The 19,611-nt window shown below is 41.4% G+C and overlaps 1 protein-coding gene across 1 annotated transcript in view; it reads right to left on the bottom strand.

Annotated features, from left to right (window-relative positions):
- Positions 1-19,611, bottom strand: part of Arhgef38 (Rho guanine nucleotide exchange factor 38) — a 106,226-nt gene that overhangs the window by 9,707 nt on the left and 76,908 nt on the right. The window contains exons 6-11 of the mRNA XM_031376174.1: positions 17,741-17,940; positions 15,261-15,394; positions 10,928-11,032; positions 9,442-9,558; positions 5,555-5,866; positions 184-327 (exon numbers count right to left, since the gene is read on the bottom strand). Of these exons, the coding sequence (XP_031232034.1) occupies positions 184-327; positions 5,555-5,866; positions 9,442-9,558; positions 10,928-11,032; positions 15,261-15,394; positions 17,741-17,940 (1,012 nt within the window). The remainder of the gene's footprint in view (positions 1-183; positions 328-5,554; positions 5,867-9,441; positions 9,559-10,927; positions 11,033-15,260; positions 15,395-17,740; positions 17,941-19,611) is intronic.

Raw genomic sequence — 19,611 nt, forward strand, 5'->3', positions numbered from 1 at the left:
AAAAAAAAAAAAACAGAAACAAACATCACTTCCCTACAGAGCTTATCATATAAAAGGTAGAAACAATAAAATAAACAAACAGCATGGGATTCGGATGGCGCCGACAGTACGGGGTCGTTGTGCTACAATTTGGACAAGGCAGAGAGATGATCTCTTCACCACCACGGACAGTGCTAAGCTCACCAGAACCTGTGCAGGCTTCTTCTTCTCAAAGCTAAGTTTCCTCTCAATAAAGGTGGCACTGTTGTCCTTTACAAAAGTCAAGTTGTGAACCTCTTCCAGCACTTGATTCTGAATCTCTGAGATGCCCAAGACTGGCAGTGGCACCTGTGGGAGAAACGGTGTGGGGGTTTTCAGATAAGTAATCACACTGGGTATTGACTCTACCAGGGTTGTGGAGATGGTGGGGGTGACCATGGGGGTAAGACTGAGCCACAGTGAAGAATCAGAGTAACCCGATTGCTTCTAGAAAGATGGGCAATTTTACTGATATTACTGAAGTCTCACAAAATGGTACTTTGTAAAGCTTCAACACTACATAGGAGAACAAAGCAGGAAAGAAGCAGAAAGATCCAGGAGTAAAGCTCTGGGAGCTGTGGTGTTAGCAGCAGTGGAGGCAAAAGAGCCAGGGACAGTAGGAGACAAGGAGACAGCAGGGGACAGTAGGGGACAAGGAGACAGCAGGGGACAGTAGGAGACAAGGAGACAGCAGGGGACAGTAGGGGACAAGGAGACAGCAGGGGACAGTAGGGGACAAGCAGGGGAGACAGGGAATGAGATTACAAGAGGCATGGTTAAGAGCTAGCGAGTGCCTGTCTTGTATGTTTAACATGAACTATGCATGGAAGCTAGACACTAAGATGGAGCAGTTGTGGCAGGGTGCATATAAGGAGGGGAATGACAGAATATTTGTGAAATCAAAGTAGGAGAGGGGGAAGCTGGGTGTTGAGGCAGGAGGATTTGAATAGGCCAGGCAAAGGCTTAAACATAATAAAGAAGCTATTCAGGACCTGTGTTCTTCCAATCCAACTCATATATATATGTGTGTATATATATATGTATATATATACATATGTGTATATATATATATATGCATGTGTGTGTTATATATGTATGTGTGTGTGTATATATATATATATATATATATACATATATATATATATATATATATATATTCTAGAACACAGAAAGCAGGTGATTTGAGCAACACAGAGAGAATGCAGAAGTGAAATGTTTAAGCATGCTAAGGGGCAGATAGCTGGAGGAGGAGGGTGAGGAATGGATTAACCAAAATTAAGGATACATTAGGAAACTTTACAAAACCCCATTAGTTTGCAAGCTAACTGAAAAAACCAATTTTTTAAAAATGAGTTTGAGGGAAAATATCACACATCTGTTGAACTACTCTGCTCCCAGAAGATATGAATCACTAAAGGAAAATCTCAGAGTTAAGCATGGATCCTTCCTTCCCTTTGAGGTTTTGGTGAGAGACCTGAGGAACACCCAAAGCAATACAGGCTATTGCTGTTGCTCTTCGTGATCTTTAGTAAGTGCATGTTAAGTTTTATTCCTGAAGATACCATGGACTTTTGTTGCAGGACACAAATAAATAAATCTTGAACTGACCAGGAAATTCTTCTTGATGATTATCTTTCATAACCCTGAGAGATACTATACAAGCTGCTTCGAAGTAAAAGGCATAATGGTATTGCCCAGGACTGAACCCTCCACCAGCTATGCTACAATACTGACTTGCCAAGCAAGATGCACCTATTAGTGAAATAGTGGCTAGAGGGTTTATTGGGTAAGCAGCCACTCTCTTGATCATAGTTGAGGCCTGCTTCATAGAAGGAAAATCATGCCTATTACTGAAAACATGGTCAGAAAAACATGACTAGGAAAGTCATAAGCCTGAGAAGAAAACCTATTTATGTTTCACTAAGTAGTTACATTGTCAAGCTGCCTTCTAATTTTTCTGTTTATATGTTTATATTTGTGCCCCTTAGAACCTTGGTGAGAGAAACTTCTTACTGCAAGGGTGGGTGTTAACCATGCAGAGATGTGTTCAAAGTGCTGAGAGTAAGCAACTGTGATTGTGGATAGGACATCGGGATCAACTCTACCCACACCCAGTGCTCAGAGAACATTGTGGAAGAGGGGCTGGAAAGAATCTAAGAGCTTGAGGATGGGGAAGAGGGTTGTGAAATGCTGTCCTTGGGACATGATGTTCCTGTTACACATATGAACTCACACCAGCTGTGGTTAACTACACAAGACATGCACAAGACCATGCCAGTTAAAATTTTCAGCATGTGAAGAGGTTTTCAGTCCCATAGGAAGAACAACAATATGAACCAACCAGTACCCCCAGAGCTCCCAGGGACTAAACCACCAACCAAAGAATACACATGGAGGGACCCTTAGCTCCAGCTGCATGTGTAGCAGAGGATGGCCTTATCCGGCATCAATGGGAGAAGAGGACCTTGGTCCTGTGAAGACTCGATGCCCTAGTGTAGGGGAATGCCAGGACAGGGAAGTAGAAGTGGGTGGGTTGGTGGGCAGGGGGAGGAGGGAGAGGATAAGAGGCTTTTGGAGGAGGTAATCAGGAAAGGGGATAACATTTGAAATGTAAGAAAATATTTAATAAAAAAATTCAGCATGGATTGGGGAGAGACTTCTCTCCACCTTGGAAGTGGAGGACCCATGCCCATGTGTGTATGGGCAACAGTATTTGAACCCTATGAGTATAAACAAACAACAGTGTGCCAAGATATCTGTCTTCTAATTTTCCTTTCTTAGTTGCCCCCTAAGTATAGGTATAAATCAATACTACTACTCCTACTACTACTACCACCACCACCATCAATTATAATAAGCATGGGATCTAGAATATCTCACACAGAAAAGGGAGCTACCACACAATGAAGCAGATCAGAAAGCTCTGGGAAGAATTTCTGCAGGAAGACACAATTAATAGAAGTGTGTGTGTGTGTGTGTGTGAGAGAGAGAGAGAGAGGGGGAGGGGAGAGAGAGAGAGAGGGGGGGGAGAGAGAGAGAGAGAGAGAGAGAGAGAGAGAGAGAGAGAGAGAGAGAGAGAGAGAGAGAGAGAGAATATGTGTACACATGTCTGTCCACATAAGAGCATGCACATGTCCATATGTGCACTTGCAGAGGCCAGAGGACTGGGACTTCCTCAATCCTTTTTAATTTTGCTTTATGAAGCAGGGTGTCTCACTGAACCTCAAGCTTACCAAGTGGCCACACTAGTTGGCTGAGCAATCTCCCAGCCTCTAACTCCATCACTGAGGTTACAAATGTATGCTGTCATGCCTGGCTTTTAGGTGGGTGCTGGAGATATGAACTCAAGTCCTAATGCTTGCATTCTGCCCAATAAACAACCACTGAATCTCCACTGAATCTGTAAGCAGTGATTTAGCCAACAGGCAAAGGCAGTCCTGTTGTGTGCAGCTCGAGTCTAGCCAGCACTCACATTTCGAGCTGCCTGCCTGTACTCACTCACATGTTCTCCTCCCTCCCCTTCGTTTTCCACCTTCCTCAGAACTTCACACATTCGATCAGTAAGTAGCATGGTGACAGTACATGCCCTTTGGCTTCCATGTGGGATCAGGAGATAGGAATGAGATGAGGATATTTATTTTATGATTTTTTTCCTGCAGGGTAGACTGAACAGTACCTCTCTATCATGTTCTCCTCTGCACAGGTCCTCTCTGACACATTCTTGTTACCATCCTTCCCTCACCCTTCCAACCTGCCTGGCACATGCTCCCTTCTTCTGCAATGTGGAAGGCAGAGTGTCCACCCTTAGGTGCATGTTTGTATGTAGTCAGTCATTTTGTTCTTTTGTTTCAAATGCTCAGCCTCAATGCGCTGCTATTTCTACTGGCATCGTAACTCACACAGAGGTCAAATAGTTTATACTCTGTGTAAGCCTCCAAAATTATGGAGTAACTATAATCAAAGGGACATCATTTGAATAAATATGTTGCAGAGGCATAAAGACCAAAAGTGAAATTTCATATTCATCTGGAATGTTTTGTGCCTAAAATTGAAAGACAGTTCAATGACAATACAAGAGTGCCAGCTAATATGTGAAATTAAATGCCGAGGCAATCATCTAAGATGACCCAGAAGTCATCCCTGATGAGGGAGAGATGGAGTTCTAAGATTGAAGGACAATTATTTCCTTTGGCTAAACATTCTTGAATCTTTAAATCATGTGCCTATGCAATGCTAATTAAAAATAAAAAGTATAATAGAACTTTGATTTTTAAACATTAAAATTAGAATTATCATAAGATCCAGCAATCCCACTTTCAGGTTTATGTCCAAAGATACTGAAATCAGGACTTGGAGAGACATTTACATCATCATAGCATCATTGTCAGTAGCTAAGAGATGGAAATAACCAGAATAGCTATCAAGAAAGATGAGCAAGTAGGCAGGTGTAGTCTACACACTCACCAGAACACTTAGAGGAAAAACCTTGTCGTGTGTTACATGGGAAACCAATAGTGCTCTACTAAGTAATCTATGCCAGTCACAATGAGAAAGCCAATATGTCTTTTATGTGAAGGATTCAACGTAGTTAAATAGAAACAGAAGGCTGAATGGTGGGTGGAGAGACTGGAGAAGGGCAGCAGGGTATTTGTTACATTGGTATACTTTCCACTTTGTAAGGTGGAAGACTTCTGGCAACTGCTGTCCAGTAATGTAAGTTGTGAGTGTACCTTAACACTTTGGAACTCTTCACTTCAATATGATTCAAAGGACAACCTGCTATACGTTTACCACAAAAGATACACACTTCTCATTGTAGCCACATGAGAAAATGTAGGCAGGCAGGGATAAAGCAATTTGCCCAAGGTGATATGGTAATGGGTAGGAATTAAGAAAAGGTCTTCTCCATGCCAGAGTCTTCCATAATCAGCACTGGAGTGCCTCAGAGTCTTTTTTTTTTTTTTTTTTTTTTCCGAGACAGGGTTTCTCTGTGTAGTCCTGGCTGTCCTGAAACTCACTCTGTAGACCAGGCTGGCCTCGAACTCAGAAATCCACCTGCCTCTGCCTCCCAAGTGCTGGGATTAAAGGCTTGCGCCACCACTGCCCTGCTACCTCAGAGTCTTATAGTCATGCAAGATACTATCAGGGGATGTGTGAAGGATGCACAGTGTCTGTCTTGCTTCCTACATCTACTGCACGTGACCACAGTCACATCAGAACACAACTGTGGAGGCACACATTGTAGAATAGAATCATTTTATTGAAGATAATCTCCCCCAGACTGATTTGACTTTACCATTTTAGTAATTTCTCAAAAACCAAGACTCTCTTTTCTCTTCTTCTACTGTAAACTACAAGGTGGAGGTTTTCCTTTTAAGTATTTTAAACAAAACCAGAAGGCATCTTTAGAACCATATGATTCAAGATGCATAAGGACATCTGGGCGACTTCAGACAACGACAACACACAAGGGCCACACACATGCACACTCTGAATGACTAATGTGGAGGTGGCCCAGGGGTAGCAGTGTGCTCACCGTCTTGACAGTGGAATAAGCCTGCAGAGCCACCTGCATCAAGTCCCGGAGGAGGGTGACAAAACTACACAAGCAGTTCAGCAGGATGGTCCTGGCGGCCTGGTTGAATGCCTGCAGCTCTTCCACGAGTTGGGCGTTGAGGGCCTCATACTCTCGTTTGGCTAAGTCGGACTCAGTGGTTGCTGACCGCCGCAGGGAGCTATTATAGTCCAGTAGTTTGTCATAGCGTTTCTGGATGAGCTTCTGAGGCCCGGGGAATAAGGACAGCAAGGTTGACAGGGGATTCAGGATAAGTCTCTGAGAACGAGCTGCCTGCAAAAGAAAAACAGAGCCCCACTAGCAAAAGAAGGATGACCAGCACTGCTTGCAGTAGGCCTACCCTCTCTCCTCTAAAGCTCAAAAGGAGCAGGACAGCACCCAGTTATTTGAGAAGAAGTTCTCACTTTTAGGAGGTCTGCCTGAGCTTATTTATTCAGGCTTAAAGCAGCCATACGGAGCCTGAAGATGAGAGAGAAGGGAAGCCTGCTCGCCCGCATCATAACTCTACTGTCTGCAGCTGCTGAATGCATGCTGTGGGTGCCTCCTTCAGGACATTCTCTCCTTTCTTACCCCAGAGCCAAGCTGAAGTCTCAGATAATGTCAGGGCCAGGGGAAATGTCAGTGTGTGACTATGACTGACCCACTCAACACCTTCACCTTCTTGCTGTCAGTGAGATTGACACAAACAGTCCAAGGAGAGTCCACCTCACTCCTCCACATGGGTTTCAAACCTATGTTTAATCTCAAGATTTGTGTTTTGGGTGGAATTGTGTTTCCGATGCAAACATTGATTCTTCAAATGTATATCTTACTCCTGTGGCAGAAACGGCCAGAACTAAATGTATTGGTATACATCAGAGGGTCGAGGGCTGCTGACTCGGTGTCTGAAGCTGCTATTGTTGCAGGTCTGAAATAATGAATGGAAAACTTTGCAATAGCCCCCAACACAATGCCAGTATGCAAGAACCCTAGATTTAATTTTTTTCCTTCATGTGTCTTTCCCTTGTATTCTGAAATACACTTTTATCCTGTGTCTGATGACTGCTGGCCTTACACTTCATCATACGGATTATAGTAATCTGGAAATAGTGTTACCTTTTGTGACCTCAGTGATATTCCAGGAAATCCAAGCAACATTCTGTGTTAAATTAATGTAAATAGTTCCCGCTGACTTTGTCTGAACTCATGGGAAATTTAAAAGAGAAGGAACCCCATCTGTTAGTGGCACCAGAGATAGCCAACACAAATTAGATTTGATTTTAGTTTATGAAATAATCAATAGATATCAGCCTACTATTTAATGAGCCACTGGACTAAGCAAAAAAATAAAATGCTTTTACTATGTCTTGGATAAGTCACTGTGTTTATTACTTGCCTGGGAGCCACAAGTTACTAATTTTAAGATTATGCTATGAGTGTGGCATATGCCCACTATCCCATAGATAGGAAATTTATTTGCCAGAGGGACAGTAGTTGGAACAGATAAGCATATCGTATTTTAAAATTTTGTCCTACACAATATTTGTAGAAAAGTATCATTCATGACTGGATATGAATAACTTCTCTGTCGTGGGGTAACTTTTTGAGTTAATATTTCAGTTTCAAAGCCTTCAGTATGTCACCCAGTAAAACGCGACTTTTCTATCATGCTTTCTGGTGACTTTCTTAACCCTGGCAGATCTAATATTACCTTATCGAGGTAGGCAGGATAATTCCTTCTTCCTGTCCAACGATGGAGCAGGCTTGCTAAGGGAGAAGCTATATAGTATGAGCTCAGATAGTTTTTTTTTTTCTTTTAGATATTTTCTTTATTTACATGTAAATTTCTCCATTCCCAGTTTCCCCTCCAAAAAACAAAGAAACAAACAAAAACAACCAAAACAAACCCCTGTTGCCTCCCACTTCCCCATGCCTGCCACCCTGCCCTCTCCCACTTTCTGGCCCTGGCATTCCCCTACACTGGGGCACAGAACCTTCACAGGGCCGAGGTCCTCTCCTCCTATTGATGATTGAATTTGCAATCCTCTACTATACACATGCTGCCTGAACAATCAGACCCCTCCATGTGCAGTCTTTGGTTGGTGGTGGAGACCCTGGGAGCTCTGAGGGTACTACTTAGTTCATATTGTTGTTCGTCCTAAGGGGCTGCAAACCCCTCAGCTCCATTGGTCCTTTCTCTAACTCCTTCACTGGGGACCCTGTACTCAGTTCGATGGATGGCTGTGGAGCTCAGATAGTTTTAATAAATATTTACCAGCTTAATGAATTTAAATTGGTGTAATGAGTACATCGTTTATGGCTTTCTTAAAATATCCTTCCTATAATTAAGCCCTAAAAAAAGAAAAAAAAAACCCACCAAGACCAAGTCATGGCTTCCCATTAAACCCATGGATGTAAAACTTTTGTCTATTGATCTCTCTATGTGCTTATCTACCTACCTACCTACCTACCTACCTACCTACCTACCTACCTATCTACCTACCTATCTGTCCATTCATGAATGACTTACTTTGCTATCACTTTATTGTGGATAATGTGAAACTTGATTTTCTTATATCTTAATTTTTATTTATCTTGCCTTCCTATTACAGGGCATTCTTGACATGGAGTGCTGTGGAGGTCAGAAGACAACTTGTAGAAGTTGGTTCTTTCTTTGCACTGAGCGGATCCTAGAGCTCAAACCCAAGGGTCAGTCTTCACAGCAGGTGTCCATTGAGGCATCTCCCAGGCTCTTGAGAATATTGCATTAAATTTTTAAATTTTGTGTATGTGTGTGTATGCATGGTAATGGTGAATTTTGATTGACAACTTGACAGGATTTAGAATTGCCCAGAAGACTAGCTTCTGGGCATGTCTGTAGGGATTTAGGCACTCATCTTTGGTCCCAGTACTTAGGGAGGCTGTGCTCTGTGAGTTCAAGGCCAGCCTGGTCTGCATAGCAAGGTGAGATCTTGTTTATCAAAAGAATGTAATTCCAGCTTTCCATTTCATAATGCCCAAAACAGTTGTATATTCAAAGTAGTTTTGCAGAATAATGTGGCTTGGTGACTTCTTAAGGTTTGGAACTATTTGGGGGATCAGTGGTTGAAGATTATTGGAGGTGGGGGTGTTGCTGAGCGTCCTAGGCTGTGAAAGCTAGAATCTTCCAACACAAGGGTCACTTGGTGAACACAGTCTGGCCCAAATGCCAACAGAGCCAACACAGAGAGGTGGCCTATTGTGCCTTTGCTCAATAATACAAGACACAAAACTAAAATTAGCATTACCCAGGAAAGCTTACCACCCCAACATTCTATTAGTTAAGAATGTCTTTATGCTTTCTAATATATATTATATAAAACTCTTAATGACAATTAATTTGGGTTAGAGATATAGGACCCTGGACACTGGCAGAGTGTTTACCTAGCACTCATGGGTCCCTAGGTTCTTTCTTTTTTTTAAACCCATTACTTTGCTGTCTGGTGTACATTGTGCTAAAAATCACACACACACACACACACACACACATACAGCATCTGTTGTCCTTCAGTCAGGTCTCAGGGAATTTCCAATGGACTCCTTTAAGAAAACCACAGCTTTACAAATTATATATTCTTAATATCTCATACACAGACTTAAATGGAATACTGTTTTTCATCAGGCACTGACTACCCTAGAAACAGTGTGGAAGACTGTGTTAAATTTCCATTACAGTCCAACCCTTACTAAACCACTCTAAACATAATTACTTTAAAACTTCTGTTTCAAAAGTCTAACTTTGACATTAGCATTTAGTGCATATTTTATATCTAATTCCAGAAAGTATAAGTGTGTGTGTGTGTGTGTGTGTGTGTGTGTGTAAAACTTACAAAGTCTTGACAGGGATTTGAAGCTTGACTCTGGGGATCTGTGCAGTTTTTCTCTCCATCCTTGTATGAAATCTCACGGAGCTCTGCCACACTTTGCAGAGTGAAGGGCATGGATTCCTGAAACAGAGAGTTATGAAAAGAAAGAGTCAATTCTCAATGAAGTCAGCACGATGCAAACTTTCTGTATTTTCCCTTTAAGCTAGGAAACAAACTACAAAAAAATACCATGAACTCCTTCTGTCAGGCTGGGTGCAGCAATCTATTTCCTTCTTTCCCCCCACATAATTTTAGACAGATTCTGGTTCTCTTTGAGTAGAAGGATCCCATCTTCAAGTCCCCCCACCCCCATCACTTCTTAGTCTTCAATTCTTACAGACTCCTTATGGTAAAATGCACTCTCCTTTGGTTTAGGCAGTAGTAGTTTTTCCTGGTGAATTTAATGTTATTTTCCAGGGGGCAGGGGAAAGGTGCTCACACTTTTGTGGATTCAGTCTGTGAAAATACCAATGAATGTTCCCAAGAGGCACTCAGTCCCTGAGCAATACCCGGATGGTGGGGCTCCCACTGCCCTGTTGGGACAAGTGTGTTTGGGGACTTGCTTCATACAAGGCAGATTTGTTAACCTGACGTGAAAAATGGGCCCTATGTCACATCAGACAGTTGGGATGGATGGAGCTCACCCCTCTAGAATAAAGAACCTTGTCTCTAAAGCAGTGAGCTGGTCATGTTAATGCTCTGTTAATAGTATATTTTACAGATAGCCAGGAGAAAAACTTCTGGGAAAGGAAGGGTGCACTTATTAACTGATTCCCATGTAACTGCTAGCTCCATATCCTTCAAGTCCTAGCTGCTGTCAAGTTGCTTCCAAGGACACTGTGTCCTCTGTACGAGCCATTACGAGGATCCCGTGGCCAGCCTTTTCAATGAGTGTAATTGTATAGCATCCCACTTTCTGAAAGCAGAGATTCTCAAGTAGGTCAGGACAACCTCTGAAGAGGCTAGAAATTTGTAGGTTGTCTTTTGTGGCCTACTCTATTTGTAGGAGAGCATTTGCTTATTGTAGTTTATCTTGTTTTATAGTCCAATTTGTTCTCCTTTGCTCTGCCTTTTATCCTTATTTTAGGTACTACAAAGGATTATGTTGGTAAAATCAGGCAAGAACAGTTTCTGTCTCCCGTAATGAGCTCATGCCTCACATGCCTCACAGATGAGCTCATGTGCTCATCTTTATTATAAGGAAGACAGGATGGGGGTCCATGTGACATGTATCTGAGCAAAAATTCAACTATATGGTGATTTGGATTGGAGAGGACTCAGCAGGAAGCTGGGCAAAGACCAAGCCTTTCTATAGCTTGCATTATCAGAATGTTGCAGGCTCCCATGTTTGATATGGTTAGTATCGTCATGCACATGAAGAGTCAGAATTTCCTCACAACACCCATGGAGACCAGAGCAACTCCTGCAGAAGCATTTGTCTCTCACCCACCTCTATGTGCTGAAGGCAGGATGAAATGTTCTTCACACAAAGTCTCACGGTCTTCTCTAGTGACCTAAAGAGCTTTTCCTCTCTGTTAAAGGTATCGTCTTTCACCTGAAACACATGAGAAATCACTTAGCTTCATAGCTCAAAGTCATCTAGGATGTTTAGGTGGTACAAAATAAATTTTAAAAATTTTAAATGGCCAATAACTTTGGCCCAGCACATTACAAAATAAAATCCTTTGCTATAGGAAAATACTCTGTGATATGCTGGCTTTTATAACAGAGCATTTTATAACAGAGCATTTTGGGGCTGCACATAGCAGGAACTAAAGTCCAGTTAAAGTTACAAGTCATGTGATGAACTTAATTTACTGATTATTTTGTACCTTCTCACTGATGTCAAAGTAGTCATGGGACTGTAAAATCTTTTCCTGCATCTTCTTCTGTGTGTCTGTGCGACTGTATGTATGTGTTCTCTCCCCACCCCCGTGTGTGTGTGTGTGTGTGTGAGTGTGTGTGTGTGTGTGTGTGTGCATACACATGTGTTAGAGGCAGGTCACATACCCCTCTCTGTCTTCAGAGTGGACATCAGGTATTCTAGTCTACCACTCTTTGCCTCCCACCTTTGAGACTCCATGGAACCTGGAGTTGTTGAAGAGCAAGCTCCACTGATCATACCATTTCCACCTCTCATAGTGCTGAGGTCATAGGGGCAGATCAACGTATGTGGTTTTTATGGGATGCTGCAGGACTTCAGACTCATGACTGCAAGCTTGTTCATCAAATCTCCTCTCTTATTTATTTTAAGATTTAATTTTTATCACATGTACGTGGGGGAGTGTGTACCCATATGTGCACGGGCACACAGAGCACAGATATATCAGATCCCTTCTGAAGCTGGAATCCCTGAAGCTAGAGCTACAAGAGCTTGTGAGCTGACCCATGTGAGTGACCAGAGCAGAATTTGGGTCATCTTCAAGAACCATCTTCTTAATCACAGAGCCATCTCTCCAGAGTCCCTGCCCCTGTAGTCTTTAGTAACATATGTTGTATACTCAAATTATACTGTCTATTGTTTTGTTCATAGAAATCATAGTCTAGTTTATCTCACAAGGATGATTCAGAAATGTTCTTAGGCCAACCATTAAGGAAAGGTGGCAATGTCACCTCAAATGTGAAAGATGATCTATAATCTTAATTCTTCTACAAGAGCACATTTGCAGAGCTAAGATGGTTGTCGCATGTGTTCATGTGACATGTTACATGTAGTGTTTTGAACATTCAGAGAACATGGTTTTACACACATCTAGTAATTTTTAGAGATACACACATCACTAGTGACACTGAACCTTGTTTATTACAATGAAAATGTCTACCAGAACCAGCCCCATAGTGGTGAACCTGTCTGAACAGGCACATGAATGGTACATGGAGCAGAGGGCCTGAAGTTCACTACTATAGCTGCTAATAATTGTACTCTTTTCACGTGCTTCTTGATTTTACATAGTTAACTTCAGAACTGAAGTATGTGTGTGTGTGTGTGTGTGTGTGTGTGTGTGATCTTTTTTTGAATCCCCTAGTTTTACTTATGTGGGAAAGCATTAGTTAAACAGGCATAATTCTTTGCAATAAAACCACATAGCCAAGTAACCTTGGCCTATGTCTCTGCTTTAAGTCTGTGAGTGCATACACTGACATGCTTGGACAGGTTTTTTTTTTTTTTTAAACGATGTTTTTAAGGATCCCACCTCCTGATAGTTCATTTATGGACCTAACTAGGACCCAGATAATTTTGAAGTAGGTGCTTAGGACTGCATTGTGAGAAATGTTGCCCAAGCTTGCGTAACTAAATCTTTCTCATGCTGTTTTGCTGGAATGTTTCTCTGTTTCTGTCATAGAATTCTGTTTATTTGGGGGATTAGACTCAGGAGTCACCCCTTCTGTGAATCCTACTTTAATATTTTTCACATTGAACAAAATTAATTTCTTTCTTATGTGCTTTTTAAATAATTAACATTAGTTAATTATTTAAGAAATTTCCTCTACTGATACATTCTAAGTATTAAATATTGAGAAGTTTGTCTTAAAAATAACAATAGTGTGCTTGCTTCGGCAGCATATATACTAAAAAATAACAATAGCTAATTTATTAAGCATTAATTATATTCAGACACGGCACTTTATCACTGTGATTCTTACAGAACTCTACGGGGCAAGAATTATGATTAAACCCATTTTAGAGACAAAGAAACTGATGCTTTGGAGGATGTTGGTATTTCCTTATTGTCCTTCCAGTAGGAGAGTTGGCTAGACCAAGTTATTGTTATGGCTGCCCTGCCAGGGACTACATTTCCTAGATTCCATTGCAGAAAGCTCGAGCCCATAACTGGACTTGGGAAAATAGAGTGTAAAGGAAGTGTCTTTCCTTTCTAAGTCTTAGCCTAGTGACACAGTCTGTGGGACTTGAATAGAGAAACAATAATGACCTAGTTTCCATCCAGCAGCTGAAGGACAATATGTTTGTGGAAAACATTGCACAACATTTGGCAAGTTGGGTTCCTGGAAGATTTTTATGAGGCAGATCCCATCTGCTCACATCTTGGATTCTTATTAGAGATGGAACAAGAGGTTATTTTATTGGCATCCTATGCTCTATGTGCTCTGTTATGTTTCATTTGCTATGCTGTGCTGTGCTATGCTTGAGAATCTCTTTGTGACAGATGCATTGTCTTTGCCCTAAAGTAGCAAGAAACTTGTACTTATAGATATTATTGGGATTAAAACTAAGCAGTCTGAATTCTGAATCTATACCTGTTCATCTCTGTAGTCCCAATCTCTCACCCAGTGCCTGGCATACGAGAATTCAATACATACGTGATGGATTGAACAGAATCTCCCCCTGGGAAATAGCTTACGCCCTAACTCCGCTAATATTTCACCTGAGCTGCTGACAAGTACAAAATTGATTGATTTGAGATTTATCTCTTCTCCAGTCCAGCCTATGCAGCTGATTTTCTGATTAACAGTGAAATGCTTCATTGCTGACAGGCCATCCTCTATAAAGATTAAGAGGAAAAATCTAATTAATATTCCTTCAGGCTATTTTAGCTACAATTCACTTTTAGTTCACAGTTTAAAAAAAATAAAAAGCTGATGATAAATATGGGAAAGAATATAATGGCCCCCACAAAAGTCTGCCCCAGATTAGAAGCTGTCTGCTCTATTCGACAGGACTGTCTTGAGCAAGAACCAAAATTGCAAAGCCTGGAAGAGAATTTCTGCATCACATTTATAGATGCCTACAGGGGGGTTACTGTCTCCTTAAGCTCATTTCCAATTTGATCTTATTACTGTTGTCTTTAGATGAAACGTCTCAATTATCAATTTCATGATCAGTTACCACTAATGTCCCAAACTTTTCCCATTATACCTCCACATCAAGCCTCTTGGGGGATGGACCTGGTAAATCCCTAGAAAGTTATAAAGAAATAAAAATTATGTGTCCTGCAAGCGATAACCTCAGTGCAGTCACAGGGAAAATGGGAAGAAAAGAAGGAGAATGTAGGCTGTTGCATTGCCAGGCCAGGAGCTTTCTATCTTTCATTCTCAGTATACATCCTCCTGACCATGTACTTCAGATTCATTAACCTCAAAATTCCTGGGATGTCTGTATAAACACAGGGTTCTAGGTTATACTTTGAGCTAGGCGGAACTCTAGGACTTGTCTTTTGAAAATATCTCATGTGGTTCTCCTTAAGCAGATTACCACTGAGACGTCTTCGAAAAAAAAATCTGTCTGTTGCTCATAAGAGGTTGAGATTAAGGTGTAAGCTATGTTAGGGGGCTGACTAAGGATAGCACCCAGTAATATCCTGTGCATCTAGGGAGCCGAGAGGGAGAGAAGGGGGTTAGAACACCAAAATCATCACTGAACTGTGCATCTAAATACTACTTTATTTTTAGATTAAATAAAGAGAACCCCAGAATATAAAAACTTTAAAGTAGAAATAAAACTGAGATGGAAGATGCAGTTGGCAAGACGCCGTTGGAGAGAGAGATTGCGTGCTGCTGAGCGCTAGTTGCCGTGGTTGGCAACTGTCTCTTGGTCGCATCTCTCCTCTGTCTGCCCTCCCAGTGGAAACTGAGATGACGTTAAGACATCTAGGCCCCTAGTTACTCCCCCCCAGCAAATAAAGATCTTGGGGGCACTCGATGGGTTTTGTGTTCCAGATAGATTCACAGAAAGAGCAAAGCCAAGCCCCGCCCCCACCCTCCCACCCACCCAAGAATGTTAATGCTCCATGAGTAAACGAAGGCGGTCCAAGAAGAAAAATTACCTGTGACTCTCCTCTGGTCAGGATCTTCAGATGATTTGTGACTCTTTTTGACTTCTTGCTAATTGAATGAATGTTTAGTTTAGATAGTTTGTCTTTGAGGGATTCCTCCTCCTCGTTCTTCTTATATTTTAGAACTGAAAGGGAAGAGCGCAGTGGGAGATGTGACTGAGTGCTGTTTCCAAGACCAATATACTGAGGACAGAACTTATGAGGGTTTTAACTCTCTTCCACAGGGACCACTGCCCCATTACCCTCACTGCCTACTCTGACAAAGTACCCCACCCACTGACTTTCAGAAACTCAGTTCTTCAAGGACATGGCTACTCAAGGCTATTCAAGGTCAAGATTAACTTACCTCTCATGTTAAAGAAATCCCTAGACAGGGGAAGATGCTTGGATTTACCCTCAGTACCAGAGAAGAGCAAAAAGAAAATCCTTGTATTAGAAATAAGAAAGCCCCCCCTCCAGTGGTGCATATTATCTTTGGGGTCTCTGGAATAGGGAATCCGGTCCAAAGTAATGGAAAGACAACTGTGCCCATCGCACACCAGACTCAAATCCTAGGCTGGGTTTTCACAAGCTCTGTGACTTGAGGTCAGGCGAGTATCACTCTGAGTTTTGCTTGTTTTTAAAATAATCGTTACCTCTCACCTTGTTCCAAATGTTGATGCATCCATCCAGTGTGGCTAAGGGCAATCACTGTTGAGGATTAAGCTAATAGTGCACGTGGAGTTATACAAGGCATACTATTTACTGAGTTCAAGTGATGTAAGAATGGTAACAGAAAACTCAAGGCTGAGTCAAGCCTAGTGCCTTACACCTGTAATCTTGCCCTTGGGAGATGGAGGTAGGAGGGTCAGACTTCCAACGCCAGCCTGGGCTATACAGTGAGACTGAAGCCAGCCTGGGGCTCCATTAAACCGTGTTTCAGAAAATAAAACAAAACGCCCTTTCATTTTTTGTGATTAAACCAGTTGCTACCAATATTTTATGTCACTGAATTTTAATCTTCTCATGGTATCATAGTGCATAATACAGTTTATTATCCATTGTTTGATTATTATGTAAGTCTGTAAAACTGTTTTTGAACATTTTCATTTTCCTGCCTTTTGTGTAAGACCAAGTACAGAAATATTATTGAATAGTACTGGCCAAGGGTATGCATTCGCTGGCTCAAGAGATTAAGCACGTCATTGTGATTTTTAATTTTTGTTCCCCCATTTATGACCAAAGCATTCTGTGAATTGTTTTTTGTTGGCTTTTTTATTAGAATATTCTTATTTCTGAAATAATGATAACAATACCTTCTAGTCGGGCATCCTATGTATACAGTCTTTTCATTTTGCTTATGGTATCTTTTTCTTTATTACTTACTCTTTTATTCTATTCTTTATAGTTTTAATTTGTTAGAACAAATACCTTGCTTTTTACATACTTGAAAATAAAACCAGCCAGGTTGTGGTGGCACATGCCTTTAATCCCAGCACTTGGGAAGCAGAGGCAGGTGTATTTCTGAGTTCGAGGCCAGCCTGGTCTACAGAGTGAGTTCCAGGACAGCCAAGGCTACACAGAGAAACCCTGTCTCGAAACACATCCCCAACCCCCCAAAAAAAAGAAGAAAAAGAAAAGAAAGCCAACAAAAGAAAAGGAAGTAATTGCACCATTTACTTCGAAACACCTGTCATCACTTAAATGTCGAGCTGGCTTCAGTCTCACTGTATAGCCCAGGCTGGCTTCAGTCTCACTAAATAGCCCAGGCTGGCTTATATTGGAAACACAAACTTATCTGAGAGCTTTGTGAGCGCTAAACCAGTTGTGAGGATACAGGGACACATGGGGTCCATGGAATTAGAACTTGCATATCGAAACTACACTTAATATTGGGCATTAATTGAAATATCTTACCTTAAAATAGTTAGGGATCAGCTGTTATTTGTAGAACAATTAGAGCTGCCTCTCCACCCTACCCTTCATGTGTGTCAGGATCAAATGGGTCAAATATACCAGATGGAGCCCTTCACATGTCCATGGCTCTGGTCTGGCCTTTTTCTGTGCTAGCCTCCCAGGGCTGCAGATCCTGAGCCATATCTTCTGCTTTCTCTGCAGATATTTAGTGGCAGGACTGTGTGCCCACAGTATACCACGGGGAACACAGTGACCAGGTGAGATTAAGTACTTGAGCACACTGTTGGATTGGTTTTAATGACCAGTTTTGTGTCTATTTTATGGTCTTTTTTTCTGAACTTAGTTATCGAGGCAAACTCCCACTCTGCTCTGACTCTGGATTTCCAATCATCACATTCGCTGTCACTGCTGCTTAACCATTCAAACACTGTGACTGTCACACACACACACACACACACACACACACACACACACGCGCACACACACACACACACACACACACACACACACACACACACACACACACGGAACACTCCTATCGTGGGGAGTAGTCAGCCCCGCACGTTCCCACCTACCTAGGTCCTTCCTTCTTTTGAGCTCATTGATGTTAACGTTAATGTCCTTCACGGCAGTGAAGGCTTCGTCCAGGGCTCTGTAGTCTGGGTGGGAAGGCGGGGTGGAGTTCCGGAGTTCGCACAGCAGCAGAGGGTATTTCATCACTCGCTGAATGGGCTTGATCATCAAAGAGCCCATGTCCAGCAGGTTTGGCTTGCCTCTGCAACAGACATAATTGCTATCCATACATTCATTTACTAACTTTTTAAAAAAACTCCTGCTTGACCAAAAGCATTCATGTATGCTTGACTTACAAGGCCTGTGTGTACACCAGCCTTTATACCAGCTTCAGGATGTGTTTCTCCACAACGACCAAGAAAAAAGAAAATTTTCTCATTCTATTTTTGCTATTACCAGTGAGAAAAATCAACTCTTATTGAAAAAATCCAAACAGGTGACAGTAAAAAAAAAAAAAAAAAAAAACCGAAAAAAACAAAAAGCGTTATCAAAACTAAACTCTTTCCTCTCTTTTCTACCAAGCTGAAAAGCTCTTTGGTCAGGGGTTGTATCACAGACTTCAGAAGAAATTTGTTACAAATGGAATAGCCCTCAAATTATTGCTACCATCCGCTCCCTAATCCCTAACCATCACGTGATACCTCCTCATCGCTTTCTTACAGGTGAGGTTTTACCAACAGCTCTTTAAGTCGCTGTGTCACTGCGTCACTGTGTCACTGTGTCACTGTGTCACTGCATCATGTTACTGCGTCACTGTGCAACAGCCAGCATTCACACCTGGCAGAGGTGCTGTGGGGATGGGATGGAAGCCTTCCCACTGGCCTAGGTTGTGCAGGAGAAAGAAGCTACCAGGTCAATGAAACCATTGTTCAAACCTCTGCCTCGGAACTTTCAGCCTCGCAGCAACTTCTAAAAATCAATTTAGGAACAGACAAATAATGATGGCAGAAAATAACAACTCTTTTAAAATCCTGACAGGTGAAATTTTCATACTTCTACTTTAAAAAAATATCAGTATGGATAGACAATCGTTATGTAATTTGAAAAATAAAGTGACTAGAAAATGTTTAATAGTATAAAAAAATGGTCTGAAGGCATCTTAGAAACCATCTAGTTCAATTCTTCATTTGACAAATGAGAAACTAAGGGATTTTAATTGCCATGGGTATGTGCATACATGCATGCATGTGTGTGCTCACACGTATGCGCACACATACACACACATACACACACATACACAGAGCCCTCTATTCCATCTCCCTATTTTATGTCCATCGTCTCTCTTACCGCTGTCTGCAATAATTTCATTTCCCAATTTTCCAGTTTACGACCATTTCTCAGTCACCACTGTATCTCCACTGGGATTACATTTTATTAATGTTCAGATTTAGACCAAGGAATTACTGAGTTTTTCAGACTTTCTGCCATGAGCTTTAATTTTCTTTTGAAACGCCCCTCCTCCCAAATTTCAAAATGGATAAATCAATAACAAAGGGAGAAACTTATTTATATCCTGAAAAAATATTAGCCTAATAGATACAAAAATTACAACAAACAGAAAAGTAAAGTTTTTAAAGGAAAACCAAAATAAATAATAAAGGTTTGCAAGAAAGTAGAATTGCTTTAATAGACTTTCTCTTGTACTTGAAGTTTATTAAGAAACAGGAAGATAAATGCGAGGGGATGGGGTGACAGAAAGAAGGAGCAAGAGACAGAAAATGAGATCAGGGATGGGAGTAGAGAAACACCATTTGTTTCTAGGAGAACTGAATGAAGTGCGTGAAAGATGATCAATGACACTGAAAACCTAACTAAAAGCATTTTAATTGCTGGGGTGTCAGTAGCAGGCAACATTTTTTTTTTTTTTTTTTTT

Source organism: Mastomys coucha, unplaced genomic scaffold (assembly GCF_008632895.1).
Source record: "Mastomys coucha isolate ucsf_1 unplaced genomic scaffold, UCSF_Mcou_1 pScaffold16, whole genome shotgun sequence".
Taxonomy (NCBI): Eukaryota; Metazoa; Chordata; class Mammalia; order Rodentia; family Muridae; genus Mastomys; species Mastomys coucha.